The 25,308-nt window shown below is 41.1% G+C and overlaps 1 protein-coding gene across 1 annotated transcript in view; it reads right to left on the reverse strand.

The window, feature by feature from the left end:
- The window catches only part of RAPGEF5 (Rap guanine nucleotide exchange factor 5), a 183,732-nt gene that overhangs the window by 143,713 nt on the left and 14,711 nt on the right, over window positions 1–25,308 (reverse strand). Inside the window, exon 3 of the mRNA XM_040260647.1 lies at window positions 22,422–22,488. Within this exon, the coding sequence (XP_040116581.1) occupies window positions 22,422–22,488 (67 nt within the window). The remainder of the gene's footprint in view (window positions 1–22,421; window positions 22,489–25,308) is intronic.

Below are 25,308 nucleotides of genomic sequence, written 5' to 3' on the forward strand. Positions count from 1 at the left end.
CCTGAGCAAAAACCAACCAGCTAAGATGCCCCTGAATTCCTAACACTCAGGGACTGATGAAGATAGTAAATACGTGGCGACTCTCTCTGAGTTCGCCTGTGTGTGTCTATCCACACATACCCTTTTTCCTAATAAACATTTAACCTGTTTCACTTTAAAAAAAAGAAGGTACAGTAAATATGTGCTGTTTTAAACCATTAACTTGGGGGAAGAGTCTGTTACACTGAAAAGTCTTTTATAGACAATTCTTTTTCTACTTGCTCTCCTTAATGTAAGCCTCTCTCATCACGACACAAATGGAACCCTCTTCTAGATCAGTATCAAAAAATATATACATATAAATGTATATTTAAAAGTGGCCAAGAGCCATGCCCTGATATTCACCACTGTTTTTATTTATTATGAGGGCGCTAAACCACTGCCTAGAAAATTAGAAGAAATGCACTGCTGTTGATCTGACAGGAAGTACATTCTTACAGTGGTCTGTCACAAGCCTTTGCTGTTGTTCAGTTGCTCAGTGGTGTCTGACTCTTTGCGACCCCATGGACTGCAGCACGCCAGGCTTTCCTTTCCTTCATCATCTCCTGGAGCTTGCTCAGACTCATGTTCATTGAATTGGTGACTGAACATTCTATGTAGTTCAGAAATGTACCCTACCTATGTCACACCCTCAGGGAAGTCTTATAATAAGAAATCAGACACACTAATATTCCTGTAATGAAATGTATGATTATTCATACCAAATGGGATAAAGACAGACTAGGAGGAGTCTCAGGATTTTCTACTAAATATATTCAGTTTAGGTTAGATTTTGGCACCAGGTGGCAGAGTGGTAAAGAATCCACCTGCAGGAGACTCTGGAGATGCGAGTTCGATCCCTAGGTCAAGAAGATCTCCTGGAGGAAGAAATGGCAACCCCTTTCAGTTTTCTTGTCTGGGAAATTCCATGTACAGAGGAGCCTAGCAGGCTGCAGACCATGGGGTCACAAAAGAGTTGGACATCACTGAGCAACTAAGCACACAAACACGCAAATTATGAAAACCTTTTGTTTTTTAGGGCTTTTATATTTCAGATTTGTGAATAATGGATCGTAAACCTCTACTAATTTTAAGCTGAGGGTTTGTCTCCATCTTTTTCTCATGTTTCCTCTTGTCAAATATCTATGTAGTCACTATATTCTGTCTAAGAAATGCTTTCTTTTAACTAGCTTGGCTTTTCATCCATTTTGAACATGAATGCACATGAGAATCACTTGGGAAGCTTTTAAAAAAGCAGTTGATACTTGGGCCCCATCTAAATCAGAATCTCTGGGGGAGAAGTCCAGCCAGCAGTATTTATTGCTGCTGTTGTTCCCAAGTTTCCTAAGCGATTCTACACTGTATCCAGGGTTGAGAAGCACTGTTCTATTTAATAAGACATCTTCACTTCTCTAAGACTCAACCTTTTAATCTTGAAATCATTTCAACTGACAATCAATTTTTACTTTTTATTTTATTCTCCTCTAATTTAAATCATTTGTAAAGGAACATGGTCTACACTGTGTTTTAGGTATTAAATTTTGATATAATCCAATCAAATGGTAAAATTCCATTACAACATCAGTGGTTTGACAGACCCAGCACAAGGGAAATTGCAAGGGCGCTTTTAAAGAAGCTTAAACTTTAAAACATAGTTTACTTAATATAAAAAGAACCCTATAACTCAAAACACATCTGCAGCTTAGGGTGTATTTGCTCTTATGAAAATCTAAATAGAGGATAATTAAGGGACTGATAAAACACATATCAAAATTTCCTTTCTCCTCTGGGTACTCATCAGCAATTTTTAAATGTTTTAAAATGTTGAAGTATTTTGGCTTTCCATCTTTACAAACCAGCAGGGCTACTCACAAAATAGCCCTGACATTCAACAAGAATCGGGGTTAGTCTCAGTTCCAGCATTTTGACTGTTTTTCTCTGGCTTTATAAGGCTATCAGACTCAATTGAGTCTTGCATCAGCGCAAGATTCAAGAGGCAACAGAAAGTGTCAAATACAAGCCCCGAGTGCCAGAGATTGTGGCCATGGAGAGGTCAACCAAGAAGATGTGGTGGCCTTCCTGGAGGAAGAGGCCCCTGAAAACCACGCATGAAGCTGGAGAAAGCCAGCGAAGGTCACTGCGGGACCAACAGCAACAGACGCCACCAAAGGGCCATCCTTACAAACTAATTTTACAGAAAACCATGAATTCACAAATTTCCTAAAGGTTTTTAGTAAATATATTAATCTTACAAATCTTTAAATTTTGATAATATAATCAAAATGTTTTTAAAACACAGAACACATTTTCTCAATTTCCTAAATGGAATGTAAGAAGAAATATAATTCAATACACTTTCCTGTTTTATTCCCAAATATACTTGCTTCCAAAACAGGGTTAAAAATTCTAGATAAATAAATAAATATGCTTATTAAAGCCATCATCATATTTTTGGATAAGATATAAACTGAGTAGTGATGGTGGCTAGACTTCTGTCCCATGAAGAAATAGCCACATAGTCAGTGACAATTTTCTTTGTTCCTCAGTGGCCCATTTTCCTATTTCCAAATTCACTGTTCTGTTCTAAATATTAATATTGCCACAGGACTGACACATGAATAATCCTGTGATTACCTGCTAATGTCAACCCATAATTAGAAAATTAAGAAAGTTATTTATCTGTCTAGACAGTACTGCTCTCCACCTAATAGTTTATTTAACAAATAGTTGTTTTCCTAATAACTGCTCTCACCATATCAAAGATGTGTTTGATAAGCAAGCTACGACGATAAAATATGCTTATTCTTATTTCAAGGATATTAGGGATATTGTAAAAAAAATCTCATAGAGACTTTGTTGACTAAATAGAAATATGTCTATTTATTTTAACTTAGATAGTCACTGGCCAAAGACTAATACATACATAAGTGACCTGAAACTAACTAGTGGAATAAAGTCCTACATGTAAGTTCTTTTCCTTTTTTCTTTTTTTAAAACATTTATTCACTTGGCTGTGCCAGGTCTTAGTTTCAACATGTGAACTTTCAGGTTCACACATGGCAAGTGGCACCTAGTTCCCTGCCCAGGGACTGAACCCAGGCCCCCTGCACTGGAAGCGCGGAGTCTCTAGCCACTGCACCACCGGGGAAGTCCCTATATGTAAGTTAGCTTTTTAAGTCTGTTATTTAGGTCTGCTGCTTGTACATGTACCTACTATGCACGAGGTTCACATTAAAAAGACATGATAATTTTTAGTTGATCATAAGCATGGTATAAGTTAACAATGGAAACGAGATTATTTAGAATTGCATAACAATGGTTTTGGAATAGTACAAGGATGACATTCAGGTCACCAAGAAATGATGGACTCCAGAGAGAGCAACACCTGGATTGTACTCAGTTTGAAGTACCATCTGTTTAGGTTATGAGGAGGTGACAGGATTCACAGGACAACCCCGAGGTGGTCACCTCCTCGCAGTCGATGTGACGTAGCAGTCTTCATTTATCTTGTCCTCAACTGCAGGGTCTGGCACTTTACCCATCCTCTTGCTCTTAGCCACTAGGATTCCATGACACCATACCCTCCAGGCTTTTCTCTTTTCTGGCTGCCACTTCTCTTCCCTCAAGGCTTTGCTTTCCCCTATCTTTAAGTTTTGATGATCCTCAGTGGTTTGCTCTTAGCCCTCTCAACCTTCTCTTTCTATTCATTCTCCCTAGGCAACCTCACTTACTCACAGGATTTCAATCTATCTGCATTTCCAGGGTCCAAAAGTCTCATCCCCATCCACCTCCAGGACCTAAATGCCCCACGAGTAACTCAAACTCAACACTTCCAAATGTGAAGTCACTTTCTTACCACTTCCCTCCTCTCTCTAATCTGCAGCATGGCCCATATACCCAGGCAGTGAATGGTACCACCATGTACCCAGGGTCTCAAGCCAAGAAGTGAGGTGTTCTTGCTTTAATGCAGCCCACCATCTCCTCCCAACTCAGACTGCTGCCTCTCATTTACCTCTCTTCAAACCACATCATACTCAATAGAAAATATATATCTTATATTACATCTCTTGCTAAAAAACTCTTCAAAGACTTCCCATGACACCATGACAGAGTCCAAAGTCCAATATTTCATATATAATATTCTTTTCATCTGGTCTTCAGTATCGCCTATTTCCACATCTCCTTTTTTTTGGGTGAGGGAGTTCTTCATTGGTGTGCTTGGGTTTTCTCTAGTTGTGGCAAGCAGGGGCTACTCTTTGTTGTGATGTGTGGGCTTTTCATTGCAGTGGCTTCTCTTGTGGCAAAAAGGCATGTTTTAGCTCTACAAACTTTCAAGTACTCAGAGCTACCCACAGTGGAAATGGTCTACTATGTGAAGTTCAGTAGAAGATGCTTTATATGGGAAGGCAAATTTCAGAAGTACCCAGACCAAGGATTTATTCTAAAGATTTGTTTTATGAATGCCTCCTACCCAAATTATCCACTATCATCAAAAGAGAACAAGCATAAACCTCCTGGGAGTCGCCTGTCAGTCTGCAGTAGAACAGTTGGGGATATTATTGCCATTTCATCTAGCTAACAGAGACGGGGGCGGGAGGGTGTGCAAATCTCAACAAACAGATGAAAAAGAACAGTTGGAGGCCATTCCTTACTGTGGAAATCTCTTCAATTTCATGGCACAAAGAACAGGAGACGCTGCAGATGTACTGGCCAAATGTAATCTGAAAAGAGCAAGCAAATCACACTGACATCTTTTCAAAAGAGCAGGTGAATCTGCTCCTTCAGAGCTGCTCTCACAATTCTTGATCTAGTCATTTCCCCAAAGTTCTAACTGCTCATCCACATGAATTTCTTGATGAACATTTTATATATATGAAATGTTATAAGGAAACACGTATACATTGGACACCCTGGGTTTTGCTATGACAATGAAATAAAACATTGATTATGCTTATATCAATATATATTTTTTAATTTTTATATCTCAAGTTACTTTTTTCCATGTTCTGGTAAGACCAGAGTATTTTCAATCTGTGTCACATTTAATGATTCTTCAATAGATTTATATGATATGGTTTATTTAACAAAGTATCTTTAAAGACATAATTTGCAAACTTATGTCTTTAGCATGCCTTTATTTCATATTATGTGTCATTTCTTACATGCCCTTTCTTAATCAGTGTGCTTTTGGGAAGTAAGTTTCTAAACTGCAGCAGGAGTATAACCTATAGCTCTAGACATTCCAGGGATCTACAGTAAGGATCTCCCATCAGAAGGGATAGGTCCTATAGAAGTTGAAAGATTGAGGAAAAGACAAGAAGGGGTCAACAGAGGATGACATGGTTGAATGGCATCACTGACTCAATGAGCAAACTCAGAGACATAGTTAAGGACAGCGAAGGCTAGCGTGCTGCAGTTCATGGGGTCACAAAGAGTCGGACACGACTGAGCAACTGAATAACAAGGGCCGTTACACAGAAACTCCTGCACTGGCATGAATCCAGACCATCTAAGACCCCTTCCAACCAGGAAGTCTATCTACAAAAACTGTGAATGTGGGAGGACATCCTGGAAGAACAAGATGCAGAACACAAGATCCAAAAGCCTGTAACAGGAATGGGAAATCTTCATCTAGTTTATGCCAACCTTGAGGGAGATCTGGGAATCTGGTTGTTGGGGCAGAGTCACAGCCCTCCACCCCACAGCACAGGACTGCTACGGGCATGAAGTGAGTTAACACCTAGAAAGCATCCAGGAATGGTGACTGCAATAGCCAGTGCTACTTTGCATGTTAGCCACCATTACCATCATCATCATCACATTACTATAAGTAATACAGCTGAGCTTAACAACAAATTATAATAGAAGGACATTTCAGTCCCTAGTTGCTTTACTATTCATTTGTTTAAACTCTTCTTCCCATCTAAATTATTAAAACTCCTTGACAATCAATATTGTTTCTGCTTATCATATGCCTCCTACATGGCCCCCATATTGCCAGTACAATAAAAGTGACTGACAGGCTTCACTGAAAAGTTATAACAGTGCCTACAAGGTAGGTATTTCTAGAGTTTATATTTTTTTAAAAATACGCTTTTAGATTTCTACAGAATTCTGAAGCTTTTACAAATGCATGTAAGACAGACCTCAGATTTAGAAATTCACTTTGAAACTTCAGAGGGATCAACCAACGAGCTGTGGCCTAGCAGCTTTTGGCATCCAAGAGATAACTGCTGTTGAATGAATCAAGGGATTGCAGCTGTATTCGACAAGGAGTGTGTATTGCTTTCGTATTTCTGCCCTAGCAAATCACGACCCACTGAGAAGCTTAAGAGAACACCCATTGATCATCTCACACTGCCATAGGTTAGGAGTGCAGAGGAAGCATGGCTCAGCTGGATCCTCTGCTTAGAGACTTATGAGGCCAAAAATGAAGGTACAGGCGGAGCTGTGTTCCCTATGGAGGTGGGAGAGAAGATGCTTCCAAGTGCCTCCAGGTTGTTGGCAGAGTCTGGTTCCTGCATCTATGTGACTAGGGGACCCATTTCCTTGCTTGTGTCACCTGGAACCTGCCCTGAGCTCCTAGAAGCCTCTCTCTGGTCCTTGCACAGGGAGACCTACTTCTCAGAGCCAGCAACAACACACTGAATCCTCACGCTCGGAATCTTTCCTTATTCTCTCTTCTGTCATTTCTCTTTGATGCTCACCAGAGCAAGGTTCACAGGATTAGACTGGGTACTTGCAGACAATCCAGATCTGTACCCTAATTACATCAGCAGAGTACCTTTTACCACACAGTGAGTATTTACAGGTGCCAAATAGTGCATTCATCTTTGGGGTCATTCAATCTACTAAGGTACAGCAACTCAGATCCTCAAAGCCCTCTTGGAAAACTAGCCTTGAACCTCATTTTAGGATTTTATAGTAATATGCTAATAAGTCTACTCCTGGGTCATGATTTACCTGCTGTAACATCTTTACCAGAGCATACCTCTGAGTTCACACAATGGAATCCCATGACTTGAGAGCCAGTCTGAATAAATATCTGAATTGCTAAACCATGCTGTCACGTTTACAGTATCTCATGACCCCTAACAGGCTAAAAGTTAAAATGCTGTTTAATAAAATTCCATAGGTTTCATTTTATACAATTCTTCAAATAAGAAGACTCTATAATCAAATCCCAAACCCCACCTGTTGAGACCTATTCAGTAACTATGAAGTATCCTAAGTGAAGATAATGTAGAGACTTGCTTTTTGAACCCTAAATTGCTATTTTTCATTACTACAGCAATTACTGTACAATAGCAAAAATTGCTATTTTTAATTACACTTAATATTTCCTGTCTCAAATGCTTCACCTCTGCAATGCAAATAACAAGCCACTGTGCTGTGCAAGGCTGAAACGTGATGCTGCATAAAAAACAGAAGCAGGATGCTTGCACAAGGTAAGAACTCAACAAAAATCACCCAGTCTTAGCCTTTTACCCAGATCTCATTTGGTCTTCATAACTCAACAAGAGGCTAATACATTTATATCTGCAAACAAGTTTCTTCAATAATTTCCCCATATAGAAGTTCATCTGTGCTGTTTCTAATACAAAAAACGGAAAACAACCATAATGGTCAGGGGATGATAAATCCATGGTATAGGGTGCTATGAACCACAACCGATGTCACAGGAGGTACTGTTGGTGCTGAAAATACATTAAGGGAAAAGTACAGACCTCAAAATAAGAGTCATTTTTTTGGATATATTTTACAAAATATGCACACACAAGAAATATAACCTAAAAAGTAATAAACACTGAAGTGTCAATAGTGAGTCATTTCTAAGCAGTTTCACTATGGGCAACTTTTTTATTCTGGAAATTTTTTTTTTTTAATTATTGTCTTTATATTCAAGTTAAATAACCCAAGTGTCAGATAAATTTTTAAAATTTGCTAAGCATAATCCATAGTAACAACTATCATCATTTTGACACAAACAGAATTCACCCTAATTCTAACCATCTAGTATGCACATAAAATTTCCTTATATTCTGATATTAATACAACAGCATAAAATAACAAATTAATTTAAAATTTACCTCATTCCATCACCACCAAAAACTCAAGTACTTTTCTCTTTTTTATATGCCTCCTGGTCCTGCTTCACAAATGGACATAAGACTAAAGCTGTACCATTGACTGACCATTTAACTATGTAAAATTAAATTTCATCTAAGCAGCTATAAGAAGTTCTATTTTAAACAAATGCACAAAAGAAGCAACCCAACATGAAATGTTCATGGATCATCCTTTGAAAGCTCCTTCCACTTGCCTTACATAGGATTTCACAGTAACACTCCACAAACCTGTGACTATTAATGTACAAACTGATGGCTAAATAAATGGTCTATCCGTTCAGTTCAGTTGCTTAGTCATCTCCAACTCTTTGCGACCCCATGGACTGCAGCACACCAGGCCTCCCTGTCCATCACCAACTCCTGGAGTTTACTCAAACTCATGTCCATTGAATCAGTGATGCCATCCAACCATCTCATCTTCTGTTGTCCCCTTCTCTTCCCACCTTCAATCTTTCCCAGCATCAGGATCTTTTCAAATGAGTCAGTTCTTCACATCAGGTGGCCAAAGTATTGGAGCTTCAGCTTCAACATCAGTCTCTCGAATGAATATTCAAGGTTGGTTTCCTTTAGGATGGACTGGTTGGATCTCTTTGCAGTCCAAGGGACTCTCAAGAGTCTTCTGCAACACCACAGTTCAAAAGCATCAATTCTTTGGTGCTAAAAATTCTCCAAGCCAATTTTCAACAATATGTGAACCATGAAATTCCAGATGTTCAAGCTAGTTTTAGAAAAGGCAGAGGAACCAGAGATCAAATTGCCAGCGTGCACTGGATCATCGAAAAAGCAGCAGAGTTCCAGAAAAGCATCTATTTCTGATTTATTGACTATGCCAAAGCCTTTGACCGTGTAGATCACAAAAAACTGTGGAAAATTCTGAAAGAGATGGGAATACCAGACCATCTGACCTGACTCTTGAGAAATCTGTATGCAGGTCTGGAACCAACAGTTAGAACTGGACATGGAACAGACTAGTTCCAAATAGGACAAGGAGTACGTCAAGGATGCATATTGTCTCCCTGCTTATTTAACTTCTATGCAGAGTGCATCATGAGAAACGCCGGGCTAGATGAAGCACAAGCTGGAATCAAGATTGCCAGGAAAAACATCAATAAACTCAGATATGCAGATGACACCACCCTTATGGCAGAAAGTGAAGAGGAACTAAAAAGCCTCTTGATGAAAGTGAAAGAGGAGAGTGAAAAAGTTGGCTTCAAGCTCAACATTCAGAAAACGAAGATCATGGCATCTGGTCCCATCACTTCACGGGAAATAGATGGGGAAACAGTGGAAACAGTGGCAGACTTTATTTTCTTGGGCTCCAAAATCACTGCAGGTGGTGACTGCAGCCATGAAATAAAAAGACACTTACTCCTTGGAAAAAAAGTTATGACCAACCTAGACAGCATATTAAAAAGCAGAGACATTACTTTGTCCACAAAGGTCTGTCTAGTCAGGCTATGGTTTTTCCCAGTCATGTATGGATGTTAGAGTTGGAATTGTAAAGAAAGCTGAGCACCGAAGAATTGATGCTTTTGAACTATAGTCTATCTGTATACCCTGTCAATTAAAAAGGTCTGTTTTGCATATATATTACAGAGAAAAATTATTATCTTCTTCTTGGGAACTGATACCCAAAGATCATAATATATTGTATACACACACACACTTCTTCCCTTATTGACAAGGGATTCTTCAAGTCACATTTTATTCTTGAATGGGTTCTGCACACAGACATCTTTCTGAAATGATGCTTTTAAGTTAATGTCCCCACACTGTGCTCATCTCAGTAGGCAAAACACCATGTACTATGCTATTCACCAAAAACCAAAACATACTTCACAAGGCTAGAGTTAAATTAGGTTACCACAAGATCCGAGCATGTACAGACGGTTTCTTTGAAAAGTGAAGTTGCTCAGTCATGTCCAACTCTTTGCGACCCACGGACTATAGCCTACCACACTCCTCTACCCATGATATTTTCCAGGCAAGACTAATGGAGTGGGTTGCCATTTCCTTCTCCAGACAACCTTCCAAACCCAGGGACTGGACCCAGGTCTCCAGCACTATAGGCAGACGCTTTACTGTCTCAGTCACCAGGCAAGTCCTGGTTTCTTTGAAAGTAGAGACAATAAGTTAGTATTTAGTTTTAAAAAGTCATGTGTGTGTACATCTATATCTTTTGCTATTTAGGGAGGTATTCCCAAGACAAAGAAAATCAACTTGATGTGTGGTAGATGTAGACTATATTAAGCCTGTTTGATTTACAAAGGAGAGAAAAATACCACTGAGTTATGTGTTCACATATTGATAATCGTGGGCTTTGTGATGTGTTACTGTGAGATCCTAGCTGAGAGAAACTAAAGGAGCTGTAACCAGCTCTCTACATGGTCCTAGAGACTTAAAAATCCACAGCCAAAGGTGCCTTGAACGCTGTGACAGCTGATCAGGGTAGCTCTAAAGCACAACGAGGAAAGGTACTAATCAACCCCACAACTCCTTAGAAATATCAAGAACAAGGAAAACTACACCAAGACTGTGCTACAAGTGCTCCAGGGCTTTCTTGATGCTTCCTGAAACCAGATCTGTCTTCCTGGGCCTCATTTGACACTTCCTCTCAAATCTCAATCCACCTGACCTTCCCCAAATCACGTAGCAGCTCTGAAGCCCCTGGAAGGGCTGGAACCAGGCTACAGTTCCAAGTGGGAATTGTACGTTCCCCACAGATGAGAAATACAAGGTGGCAAGGTGTTCAAGATCTTGCAGTACACCCAGACACAAGGTAAGTCATTCCCTGGGGGAGTCACTTATTTTTATTCTCTGAACAAACGTGCTCACTCAGGTCTGTGACAGACTCAGAAAATGGAGATTAACTCCACTCCGTTTCTCCATTCCCCGGAAAGGAAGAAAAAAGAGTGAGTGGAGATCAGTACTTTAGCATTAAAAAAGCCGTATTTCTAAATGCGGCAAAATTCATCCCTGGGTGGTGTGCACTGCGTACTCGATGTGACAGATTCTCCCCTCTGCCCCTAACCTAAGATTATTTCTAGACCTTACTAACTCTACGTATCATCTCTTAAATAAGTCTCCAAAGTTCTAACTTTTTAAACATTCGGCAAAACTCAAATCCCATGCTATTTCTTCTTCCTGAACTGGTACCAGTGTGAACAATTCCAGTCAAAAAAGCTGTCACCATTCTCTTTAGGGAAGCCCCAGGAATAGTGGATTGGGCAGCCATTCCTTTCTCCACGGGATCTTTCTGACCAAGGGATCGAACCTGGGTCTCGCATACTGCAGGCAGATTCTTTACCATCTGAGCCACTAGGGAAGCCCTCTCTTCAGACACTACTGCCCAAAAAGGAATTTCTCCACCGTATCAAACCCAACTCATAGATTCATCCAGAAGGATGAACTAAAGGAATCCTAGCCACTTTATATGCTTCCAGACTCAGAAAGGATGTAGCAGATTCTTGTGAAAGACAAACCTTAAAGAAAACAAGGGAAGGTTCAGGAGAAAGACTACACATGGCAAACGAGGAGTTTTACATGAGTGAGAGGAGTGAGACCGCTGACAGACAGCCTTGAGGAGCTGGGGTCTTTGAGTTTCCTAGTGTTATGCTTTTAGTGATACAGGACAATTGGTTGTTCATTAAGACTCAGTTCCTGGTGCCTCCCTGAAAAGTATTTCCCAAGAGATTCTATCTAAGGAAAAGATGATGTGGGAGAAGAGTCACAGGCCCAGGTTAAGTGCAGGTCCTAGTTAATGAGAGGAAAATCAGGTCCTTTTTACCTGTAAAGCAGGATTCCAGAGAGGGAAAATGTGAGATGACTTTTACTAGAAAGAATGCTAGGAAGCATGAGAGAACAAGTTCATGGCTGATGGAGACAGTGATGGAGTTAATGTCACAACTTTGGGACATTAAGCAGGGAAAGACTTTGCTGTGAAGTTGACAATGTGCTGTAGTTATAACCACGTCTTCTTTTGCTTTTTGTCTTTTTTTCCTAGAGAGTTGCAAAAAGAAATTCCATCTCAAATCTCTTCTTCTCTAACACTTGCACCAAAAGTTATGTGTCCTGTTGACTTCTTGGGGTTTCATCTGCTTCAAGATCGTCTAGGACTTACAGCAGTAACCTTCATTTGTAATTTGGGTTAGATTTTTTTTTTTTTAAGGTCAAAGGTAGTTAGTTCTCAGAGGAATGATAATGTACCCTCCGAGAAGGAATTTGGAAGATACCACTAAGGACATCAAACGCAGAGGGGTTCTAAACTAAAATTGGATGAGCTGCAGAAAATGAGCAACAGGATAGAGCAGAGACATACCAAGAGAGAAATCTACACTGATGAAAATCATCAACTACATCAGCTTTGAGAAAGAATATGAGGGTGCCAGGAATACCACTGGCAAGATGGTGGAGCAGAAGGACGTGCACTCATCTTCTCTGTGAGAACTCCAAAATTACAACTCTTTGCTGAACAACCATTGACAGGGGAATGCTGGATCCCACGAAAAAAAGATATTCCACATCCAAGGGAAAGGGAGAAGCCCCAACAAGACAGTAAGAGGGGTGAAATCCCGTTTAGAACCAAACCCCATACCCACCAGAGATACCTGAAGAGCTCAAACAAAACGTGGAGCGCACCAGGACCCAGAGACCCCACAGAGACCGAGCCAGACCTGTGTTTGAGTCTCCTGCAGAGGCATGGATCAGCGGTGGCCTGCCACAGGGGCAGAGGCTCTGAGTGCAGCTACCTGAGTCATAAAACCTGTGCTATAAGCCCTCTTGGAGGAGGTCACCATTAAGCCCAACCATAGCCATTCAGGAGACAACCTAGAAACTGCAGAACAATTATATCAAAGAAATTCTCACACTGTTAAGAAAGTTCTAGGACCCACAGCAGATTTCCCAAACTGGGGATTTGGCAAAGGGACTCAGAACCCCCGAGAATTTGACTTTAGAGGGCAGTGGGATTTGATTACAGAACTTACACAGGACTGGGGAAACAGATTCTTGGAGGGCACAAACAAAACCTTGTGCAACCAGGACCCAGGAGAAAGGAGCAATGACCCCAAAAGAGACTGATCCAGACTTGCCTGTGAGTGTCCAGGGGTCCCTAGCGGAGGGGTCCCCAGTGGGTCGGCGGTGGCTGCTGCAGGGTTGGGGGTGCTGAGTGCAGCGTGGGTGCATGGGACCTTTTGAAGGAGGCCACCATCATCTTCAGTACCTCCACCATAGTTTGGTCTCAGGTGAAACAACAGGGAGGGAACACAGCCCCAGCCATCAACAGAAAACTGGATTCAAGATTGACTGAGCCTGGCCCCACCCATCAGAACTAGAACCGGTTTCTCCCACAGTCTCTCCCATCAGGAAGTTTCCATAGGCCTCTTATCCGTCTCCATCAGAGAGCAGACAGAATAAAAACCAAAAATCACAGAAAACTGATCACAAGGACCACAGCCTTGTCTAACTCAAAGAAACTATGAGCCACGCCCCACAGGGCCACCCAAGACAGATAGGTCATGGTGGAGAGTTCTGACAGAATGTGGTCCACTAGAGAAAGGAATGGCAAACCACTTCAGTATTCTTGCCTTGAGAACCCCATGAACAGTATGAAAAGGCAAAATGATAGGATACTGAAAGAGGAACTCCCCAGGTCGGTAGGTGTCCAATATGCTACTGGAGATCAGCGGAGAAATAACTCCAGAAAGAATGAAGGGATGGAGCTTGAAAACAATGCCAGGTTGTGGATGTGACTGGTGATAGAAGCAAAGCCCAATGCTGTAAATGGCAATATTGCATAGGAACCTGGCATTCCAGGTAATGTTAGGTCCGTGAATCAAGGTAAATTAGAAGTGGTCAAACAGGAGATGGCAAGAGTGAACGCTGACATTTTAGGAATCAGTGAACTAAAATGGACTGAAATGAGCAAATTTAATTCAAATGACCATTATATTTACTACTCTGGGCAAGAATCCCTTAGAAGAAATGGAGGAGCCATCATAGTCAACAAAAGAGTCTGAAATGCAGTACTTCAGTGCAATCTCAAAAACGACAGAATGATCTCTCTGTTCGTCTCCAAGGCAAACCATTCAGTATCCCAGTAATTCAAGTCTATGCCCCAACCAGTAATGCTGAAGAAGCTGTAGTTGAATGGTTCTATGAAGACCTAAAAGACCTTCTAGAACTAACACTCAAAAAAGATATCCTTTCCATCATAGGGGAGTGGAATGCAAAAGGAGGAAGTCAAGAGATACCTGGAGTAACAGGCAAATTTGGCCTTGGAGTACTAAATGAAGCAGGGCAAAGGCTAACAGACTTGCCAAGAGAATGTACTGGTCATAGCAAACACCCTCTTCCAACAACACAAGAGAAGACTCTACACATGGACATCACCAGATAGTCAATACAGAAATCTGACTGATTATATTCTTGGCACCCAAAGATGGAGAAGCTCTAAACGGTCCTCAACAACAAGACGTGGAGCTGTGGCTCAGATCATGAACTCCTTATTGCCAAATTCAGACTTAAATTGAAGAAAGGTAGGGAAAACCACTAGACCATTCAGGTATGACCTAAACCAAATCTTTTAGGATTATACAGTAGAAGTAGCAAATAGATTCAAGGGATTAGATCTGATAGAGTACCTGAAGAACTATGGCCAGAGGTTCGTGACATTGTACAGGAGGCAGGGATCAAGACTACCCCCAAGAAAATAAAATGCAAAAAGGCAAAATGGTTGTCTAAGGAGGCCTTACAAATAGCTATGAAAAGGAGAGAAGCTAAAGGCAAAGGAGAAAAGGAAAGATATACCCATTTGAATGCAGAGTTCCAAAGAACAGCAAGGAGAGATAAAAAAGCCTTCCTCAGTGATCAATGTAAAGAAATAGAGGAAAACAATAGAATGGGAAAGATTAGAGATCTCTTCAAGAAAATTAGAAATACCAAGGGAACATTTCATGCCAAGATGGGCACAATAAAAAACAGAAATGGTATGGACCTCACAGAAGCAGAAGATATTAAGAAGAGAAGGCAAAAATACACAGAAGAACTGTACAAAAAAGATCTTCATGACCCAGATAACCACAACTGTGTGATCACTTGCCTAGAACCAGACATCCTGGAATACAAAGTCAAGTGGGCCTTAGGAAGCATCACTATGAACAAAGCTAGTGGAGGTGATGGAATCCCAGTTGAGCTTTTTCAAATACTAAAAGATGATGCTGTGAAAGTGAGGCACTCAATATGCCAGCAAGTTTGGAAAACTCAGCAGTGGCCACATGACTGGAAAAGGACAGTTTTCATTCCAATTCCAAAGAAAGGCAATGCCAAAGAATGCTCAAACTGTGGCACAATTGCACTCATCTCACATACTAGTAAAGTAATGCTCAAAATTCTCCAAGCCAGGCTTCAGCAGTACATGAACCATGAACTTCCAGATGTTCAAGCTGGATTTAGAAAAGGCAGAGGAAACAGAGATCAAATTGCCAATATTATAGAAAAAGCAACAGAATTGCACAAAAACATTTACTTTTGTTTTATCGATTACACTAAAGCCTTTGACCGTGTGGACCACAACAAACTGTGGAAAATTCAAGAGATGGGAATACCAGACCACCTTACCTGCCTCTGAGAAATCTGTATGCAGGACAAGAAACAACAGTTAGAACAGGACATGAAACAATAGACTGGTTCCAAAATGGGAAAGGAATACGTCAAGGCTATATATTGTCACCTGCTTATTTAACTTGTATGCAGAGTACATCATGTAAAATGCCGAGCTGGATGAAGCACAAGCTGGAATCAAGATTGCTGGGAGAAATATCAATAACCTCAGATATGCAGATGACACCACCCTTATGGCAGAAAGTGAAGAGGAACTAAAGAGCCTCTTGATGGAAGTGAAAGAGGAGAATGAAAAAGCTGGCTTAAAACTCAACATTCAAAAAAAGACGATTATGGCATCCAGTCCCATCTCTTCATGACAAATAGATGGGGAAATAATGGAAACATTGACAGACTTTATTTGGGGGGGGGCTTCCAAATCACTGCAGATTGTGATTGCAGCCATGTAATTAAAAGACGCTTGGTCCTTGGAAGAAAAGTTATGACCAACTTAGCGTATTAAAAAGCAGAGACATTACTGCCAACAAAGGTCTGTCTAGTCAAAGCTATGGGTTTTTCCAGGAGTCATGTATGGATGTAAGATTTGGACTATAAAGAAATCTGAGCACCGAAGTATTAACGCTTTTGATCTGTGGTGTTGGAGAAGACTCTTGAGAGTCCCTTGGACTGCAAAGAGATCCAACCAGTCCATCCTAAAGGAAATCAGTCCTGAATATTCAGTGGAAGGACTGATGCTGAAACTCCAATATTTTGGCCACCTGATGTGAAGAACTGACTTATTGGAAAAGACCCTGATGCTGGGAATGTATCAGGGAGGAGAAAGGCACGACAGAGGATGAGATGTTTGGATGGCATCACCAACTCAATGGGCATGAGTTTGAGCAAGCTCCAGGAGTTGGTGATGGACAGGGAAGCCTGGCATGCTGCAGTCCATGGGGTCACAAAGAGTCAGACACAACTGAGGGACTGAACTGATGAGGGTGTACAAGTGCCTATTTAAATGTCCCCAGGTATTAGATTCTGTTCTCATCCAATTCTGACTGCTCTTCCTAAATTCTGTGCACTATATTTTTCATTTGAATTCATCTCTCAAGACATAGCCACAAACTCACCATTACTATCACCAGGTCAGTGTGGACACTCGGCACAGTTCTCTTTTACCATCTGAGTGATAGCTGACTTCAGTGGACAAGCAGCACAGATGACCACATCACAGCTCCCCCCACAACCCTTTCACAAATTCCACACATATAACCATGTCATAAACATGCATCTAACACGTTAGATCACAACTTAGCTTTGCTCACACCACCTCAGCAGTTCAACAACTGGACCATGTGAATGAAAATCACCAGACTTTACTAGGATGTTTGTTTTCTTATTTCTACAACTTACATCAAGAAAATTTAGCCTGAAGTAACAGAAATAACCCAACATGGTTTGTTTAGGATGTTGATTTTAAGGCAGCATGATCTGAAGTCCAGAATCAGTTTTTATCTCCTCTTTAATCACGTCCATGTTGCCACTTTCTGCCTTTGGATAATGCCCAAGTTACTTCTCAGTTCTTGAAAATGCCTCAAAGTTTAGCTTATTTCCTAAATTTATATCCTAAGAACTATGACTTTGAAACCAGCATTTTACTGACTAAAAACTCTTCTCTATGTCTAGTTTATTCTGGATTGTAAAACAAATATATAAAAGCTGTATCATCGATTCTGAACACTCTTTTTGTCATGTACCCTGGGAGAATTCATGTTTAAAGATGAAATAATGCTCAAAACTTCCAGGGTAGGAAGTGGCAGACTGTGTCATCCATGAGCTCCTTCTAGTCTGCCAGCTTTATCTGACTAACAGAGACTCAGAGGAAATGAAGAGAAGGTTTAAAGTTAACAAAATGTGTTCAGTCAGAAGATATTAGAAAGGTGGCTAAGATGTTAATGCAGAAACCCTATGTACACAGGGAAAGCCAAAGTACTTTCAGATAATAATGCCCAGTGTGTGACAGTAGAGTTCATATAATGGGAGAAGTCACACCCTTTTTCCTTAAGCTGAAACCTTCTTAGAAGGTTTTCTTCTTTAGGTTTTTGCATGTCAGGCACTTGGGAAGGTGGCTCTTTCTTGAAACTCACTAGAAACGTAGATGAAACATTTTTACTGTTTATGTTTGTGTAAATCTAGCAGCTGTAAATCTGACCAAATTATTAAGGCATTTTTATTTCTATATACACTACCTTCTCCTGTTACTTTAATATGAAAACTCACTTGTGTTTTCTTCCAGGGTAGAATTTTACATATTATTCTTTAGATGAAAGGACGTTTTTCCTGATGAACCTAAGCTGAGACTAAGAGAGAAACTATTTAACAAGGAGGACTTTTTTAAAAAAAGAATGCTTATTTATAAAACGCCCAAGTTTGAGGAAAAAGAGATGAATACACAGCGCAGTAAACTCTATTGCGGGAAACTGTTCTCCCTCTTCCAGTGACCCCTAATTACACAAAAGCTCTGAAGAGCACTTTAACAACTCCGCTTTACAGATGTCACTTCTGCCTTCCCTTAATGCATTTCAGGGTCATGCTAGATGCCAACTGCCACTTGAGTGATGTATGCAAACACCTCCCGTCCTATGCGGTGTTAACAGCTGGGTAACAAAGCTTTCAGACCACTGCCAATAGGAATAACTACACTGTGAAGTGGGGAAGCAAAACAGTCCCTTCATAAATGCTTATACAAGGAACCAAGGAATTTTAGAACTTAGATACTGTCTAGTCCACCACTCAGTTTGGCCAAGGTCATACTGTTTGAAAGAATTAAGAATTAAGGTCTACATTCTCAGTTCAAAGATAGTTTCATTATTCCAGGCTAATCAGCTATCAATTGAAGACATGAATTTTTCTCCTATTGACAGTCAATTCCTAGGCAGGTTGATAAGAAGTCCAGGGGTCCCCAAGGAGAGAGGGGTCTGGAATTCTCAAGGAGGAAGAAAGGACACACTTATTTTTTCCCTCTACATTCCTTAGGATTATGTAACAATAATGTATCCTGCTTGACAACAGTTTCTGGAAAAAACCTTCTGGCTAATCCTGTTATCTTAAAATGTAAATTATGGGAATGGGTCTAGTAAGGTCTTTACAACCTCCAGACATTCTTTTGATTCACTGTAACAAGTAATTTAAGAGTATATAACTCCATTGCTAACACTAGCGAGGGGGCACTCTTTCTGCCCCCTTCTGATGTCTATGTCAGAAGCTTTCTCTATCTCTTTTATACTTTAATAAAACTATTACACAAAAGCTCTGAGTGATCAAGCCTCATCTCTGGCCCTGGACTGAATTCTTCTCCTCCAGAAGGCAGGAATCCCAACATCTTTCATGGTCCAGCAGCAACCTTTCACTATGCCCTTTATTCTCATTTCTACTCTAGCACCTTACCTCAATTTATTCAGTCTTTTAGCTTGGAGATTTTTTCCAGTAAGATTACCTCAACCAAATATACAACCATCACTCTGCTGTCCACCCCTCCTTTCTAGAGGTTCTCTTGAATTTTACTTTCATGGTATAAACTTCTACTTCCAATAAGAAGTATATCCACTTCTTATCATAGTCTCATCTCCCTTTGTTGTTAAAGTTGCTAAGTTGTGTCTGACCCTCTGTGACCCCATGAACTGCAGCACACCAGGGTTCCCTGTCCTTCACTATCTCCCAGAGTTTGCTCAAACTCATGTTCATTGAGTTGGTGATGCCATTCAACCATCCCCTTCTCTTCCTGCCCTCAGTCTTTCCTAACATCAGGGTCTTTTCCAATGAGTCAGCTCTTTGCATCAGTTGGCCAAAGTACTGGAGCTTCAGCTTCAGCATCAGTCCTTCCAATGAATATTCAGGACTGATTTTCTTTAGGATTGACTGGTTTGATCTCCTCGCAGTCCAAGGGACTCTCAGGAGTCTTGTCCAGCACCACAGTTTGAACAGATCAATTCTTCGGTGCTCAGCATTCTTTATGGTCCAACACTCACATCTGTACATGAGCACTGAGAAAAACAACAGCTTTGACTAGACGGTCCTTTGTTGCAAAGTGATGTCTCTACTTTTTCATACGCTATCTAGGTTTGTCATAGCTTTTCTTCCAAGGAGCAAGTGGCTTTTAATTTCATGGCTGCAGTCACTGTCTGCAGTGATTTTGGAGCACAAGAAAATAAAGTCTGTCCCAGTTTCCATTTTTTCCCCATCTATTTGCCATGAAGTGATGGGACTAAATGCCATGATTTTAGTTTTTAAAATGTTGAGTTTTAAGCCTCATCTCCCTACCTCCCTCTTATCTTGGGTGCTGCCCAAGACTGCATCTTCCACTCTGCTCTTCAATCAACAACCTGGACTGGTTCCCATAACTCCAGTCCTGACCTTTCTGAGTTCCAGATTCACGTCTCCAGGTGTTTCCCGAATATTTCTACACCCTTATGTCCTCAAACTCAGCGTGTCCAAAATTATGTCATCTCTCCTTCCATATATTTTACTCAACTTCCTAAGAGTTTCATCACTTTTCCATTAAGTTCACAGCTTTGATTACTTGACTCCTCCTCTACATTTACCTAGTCCTACTGATTTTTAGACAATTCTTTATGCTCCTTTTTCTTGTGGATTCCCAAAAAACCACCAGAAACTAGGTTTTCATCATTCTCTCAAACTACATTTTCATCCAACTACTACGAAGTCACTTCAGTCGTGTCTGACTCTGTGCGAACCCATAGACGGCAGCCCACCGGGCTCCCCCATCCCTGGGATTCTCAAGGCAAGAACGCTGGAGTGGGTTGCCATTTCCTTCTCCAATGCATGAAAGTGAAAAGTGAAAGTGAAGTCGCTCAGTCGTGTTTGACCCTCAGCGACCCCATGGACTGCAGCCTTCCAGGCTCCTCCATCCACGAGATTTTCCAGGCAAGAGTACTGGAGTGGAGTGCCATTGCCTTCTCCAGTCTTAAATGTCTACATCATGTTAATCTGTTGTTTAAAAAGTATTTTACTTTTCTTTATTAAATCCCACAGCTAGAGTACACATCCTGCACCTGCTCACAGCCTGACCGCTTTCAATGCTGATTCAAGTCCAGTCTCTTCAACCAAGCTCTCTGTTACTGTTCTTGGATTTATTATCATACACTATGATGGTTGGTGCTCAGCTGTCAGTTGTTTTATAAGCTAGCTTTTTAATGTGCCTTTCTTCCTGGTATGGCTGTAAGAACATCTTACATATTCACTGCTTCTGAAACTTACCTACTATATTACATTATTTTAAAAATGAGGCCCAGTGATTAGGAGAATATGACTAAGAAGTAGAAAATTCTGAGTTTAGATCCTGGCTCTGATCCTTTTTAGATGGGTGACCTTGGGCAAGTTACATTAACCTCTAGAAGCTTTCATGTCTATAAAACAGAGATAACGCTGTAGTGAAGTGTAATGTGTACACACACATACAAACACACAATATTTAACACAGTATTTGGTACATAGTGAGTGGGTTTTTTTAAACAGATGGTTATTAATGACTTTGCAACCCACAGGTACTCCTTTTTGGTCAATGTTTTAAACTGCAAGTGAAGTGTCAGCCACTCAGCTGTGTCCCACTCTTTGCAACTTCATGGCCTGTAGCCCGCCAGGCTTCTCTGTCCATGGGATTTCTCAGGCAAGAATACTGGAATAAGTTGCCATTCCCTTCTCCTGGGGATCTTCCCGACCCAGGGATCAAACCCTGGTCTCCTCATTACAGGCAGATTCTTTACTATCTGAGCCACTAGGGAAGCCCTTTAAATTGCAAAGGTCATGTTAAATATATATTATTAATATGTTGTCAAGATTCCATTGCATGTGAAATTTTATACTACTCATTACTATATTTAGCCAAAAATTACTTTTTTTAGCTACATTCCAAATTACATTCTAAGCTACATTCTAGAAGAGTAGGAAAGACAACTTTTAACTTTCAAGCTGTGCCTAAATGCCAAAACTTGGGGTGTGAAACTATACAAGATCAGTTTCATTTCACATACATAACCCAATCCAGCATGATTTTCAGCAAGCACCATTTTTTCAATACAGTTAAAGAAGCACTCAAGAAGCTTTGGGAAGGCTAGATTTTGTGAGATAGGATTGCTAGAGCCTGTCAACAACCAGAGTTTAATGATTAGTGATCATGGCCAGCTTCTTTTGGGAAGAAGGGGATAAGCTTTCCCTCAACCAGCAGGTTAATTACTAACTCTAATTAATGGCTTTAAAAGACATAATGAAAATGTTGTAATCCAGTACATTAAAAACTGAAGAACTGATCTGTTGGCTGAGGTGATCTTTTTTTTCCTAATGAAACATAAAGTCCTTTCTCCATTGTGCAGTAGGTCACAGCTTTCCCTAGGTTAAGTCATACAGTATTTTTTTTTTAAAGTCCTTCTTTAAGGTTCCAGGAACTTTCCATCAACGGTATTTGTAATATTGCAGAGACGCTGCCTGAGAACAGAGCAAGTTAATGCCACTGTCTCCTTTCGCCCTGACTTGGGCCTCCCACAGTGACGAGCAGCCACGGGGCAAGCGTCTCTCTCCATCACTACCCAGAGTGCCTCCCTTCCAAGACCCCGCATTATTTCTGCACTCCTGGGCAGGGAAATCGCATGGCCTTACCGCAGACGTTAGACGGGCAAGAATTTCATCACTGCTCTCTTCTGAGTCTTCAATTTTCTGATGAGATCTTTGAAAAACAAAGAATAAATTACACTTTAGCTTTGGTTGCTCAAATTTATTCACTGAGTTATGGGGAATACAGGGTAAAGAATAGCATTATTGCTTCATACATTAGTGAAGGTAACCTACGTGAGTAACATGGCGACAATAATACTGCAGGAACGCAACTTGTGGCAGCCCAACGATTCCTTCAAAATCAATCAGCAAGAACCTCTTTCCCACACATCAATTACACCTTGAGGACTGTTACTGCTCTCCAAATGAATCGAAGAATAATCCTGACATACTAAATTTACTAACATGGGTATGAACAGAGAATAAGCAGAGGGCAAATATAATGTGGGTAAGTACTGAAATTCCTGGTCAGTCTAAATTAAATCCAGATTCTGAAAATATGAAACATGAATTTTCTACTATATCTGAGTTCTAGCCGACAAACAAATTTATTAGGAAATAGTCTGTTATAAGCCTTGTCCTGTGACAGGAATTATATGGATTGCAATAGCAGGAGCACTTTGTTCTTTTTTATGAGACCACAGCCCAGTTGAGAAGAAAATTATGCATATGTTAAATAACTAAGGAGACAAACAACATTTACACAGTGTGATATCAGTTTGTTTATAAAAATCACCTTTCTAATGTAATTCATGAAATATTTTTCACCACACAAATGTACATTGCTAACACATAAAATCTACTTCAAACAAACCTTATAAAAATTACATTTCTTTCTTCTGACCTGGTCAAAGGGAAAAACACTGACTAACGCCAACTGAATTTATGTAATTGTCTCCCAGATCTATTTCCACAAGCAATTCCTTTCGGCACCTTCTGTGGACTGGGAGGGGGTTGGTGGTAATTGCTCTGCAGAGCAGCACCATGGCACTGCAGTCCACTGATGGATTTCAATCTCAGAAACTGCAGTGGGCCAGCATGAGTGCAAGCCTTGCGGGGCAGAAGGGCTTCTCCTGGCTTCTAAGAGAACTAGGAAGAGGCTCTTTGAGAAAGGAAAAGCAGTCAGATCAGTGCTGGCACTGGCTTCCAGTTTCTGTAAAAGTTACTAAACCCTTTCAAAGGAAAAAGTCCCACCCTTCAGGTCAGAGGAATGAATTACAAACTACCACCTTTACAAGAATGGCATGTCACAGGTATGGAGCAGAGCAGGCATGTTGCCCAATAACTTAATTCTTGGTGCAGCAAAGTCTCTGAAACATAACCTTGATAATGAACATTTCAAACAATAAGCTTTATTATTAAAACAATCTACTTACAAGGTTTCCATACACATGAAGTTACACTGAGAAGAGACTGGAACCCTTTATAACCTAAGCCACCAAAGCAGGTTTATAAGATTATGCTGGGGTGACAGAACAGATCTGAGAGGAAATTAGGAGCTGAGAACGTTAGATACAAGAGCACCACCAAGGACTTCAAGGCCCCATCGGTGTCTGTGGTGAAGAGCAGCTGGTGGTGCCATCTCTTGCTCAGCCCCCAGCAGACACCTGAAGGATGAGTTCATGTGCATGACGTATTCCCCATTGACACAGATTCTGTTGTGAATGTATTTTGAACAAACTGCCGAAAGGAACTCAAAACTCCAAGGGAAGCTCTAGTGTGTGTGACTGACGGGGGCTATGCAATGAGCAACAGCCAAGCTGCTGCGAGTTCAGTGACAAATAACTTCATCTCTGTTCAAGCAAAACTATCTTTCAGCGTGCTTCCAGCACAAAACATACCCCTGGCAGAAACGTTTCTCAAGGAAGCACATCTAAGAGAGTCAGAGTAATGGTCTCCTGAGTGCCGTCCTCCAGCTCATGTCCCGTTTTTATCCCCTCAATCGCCACAATCTATACCCAGAACTCTCAAGTCTTTCTCTAGCCCCTGAATCTTCCCTGAGCTCACCCTGTGCTTCCAGCTGCCTTCAACAAGGCTCTAGGTGGCAATCTCAGAACAGTGTTTACACTCACATGGGATCTTACGAGGCCCTCAAACTCGACATAACTTCCAGTGACCTTCTCCTGTCTCCTGCCCTCAGTGGTACTCCAGTGCCTCTCACCACTTGGCTTCACGTCACCCTATGGTCATTCCTCGTCTTTCCATCACCACATCCGCCTCCGCTCTGCTTTCCTGCTTTCTTCCCCACAAGCCTTTCTGGGAGGCTCTCACCTCCATAACATAGTTTAACCAGCTTGTCTCTGCTTCTCCTCCAGTATCTGATCTTCTGTCAACGCCAGGGTTCTCCTTCTACAACCCCGATCTGGTCCTGCTCTTCTCCAGACCCACAGCTTCAGGGACTCTCCCACTGCCTACCTGAGAATTCAGAAGACTTCCTGTCTCCTGAGGAGCCCCAGGTCCACCCTGCTGGCACCTGGTGCAGAGGAGTGACATGGGAGACAGGCAAACAGTGGGGAGCATAAGAGGGGGGGACAGAAGAGAGAAGGACGATGCTCCCCCACTCAGCTTCCCTCCTCACCACTAGCATCCCTGCCCAGCTCGATGCCCAAAGGCCCAGAAACACCAGACTCTTTTTCCCTCCTAAGTGTATTTTTGCAAAATAAGATAAAATCTGATTATTTTATGATGTAAATACCCATTTGTGCAACCCAGTGATGGTAAAGTTCTCACGTATCAGATCAAAGCAGATGATGAAACAGAAGGGGCATGGGAGATTAAAGAAAGAACCCCCTGTAACACATAGCACACCACTTTATACATGAAACTCAGGCATCCATGGATTTTAATATCCATGGAGGTCCTGGGAGCAGACCCCAACAGATACCGAGGGAAGGCTGTCCTTGCATCTTAAGGGGGCTGTGCTGCTCAGTAA

Source organism: Oryx dammah, unplaced genomic scaffold, assembly GCF_014754425.2.
Source record: "Oryx dammah isolate SB20612 unplaced genomic scaffold, SCBI_Odam_1.1 HiC_scaffold_18, whole genome shotgun sequence".
NCBI lineage: Eukaryota > Metazoa > Chordata > Mammalia > Artiodactyla > Bovidae > Oryx > Oryx dammah.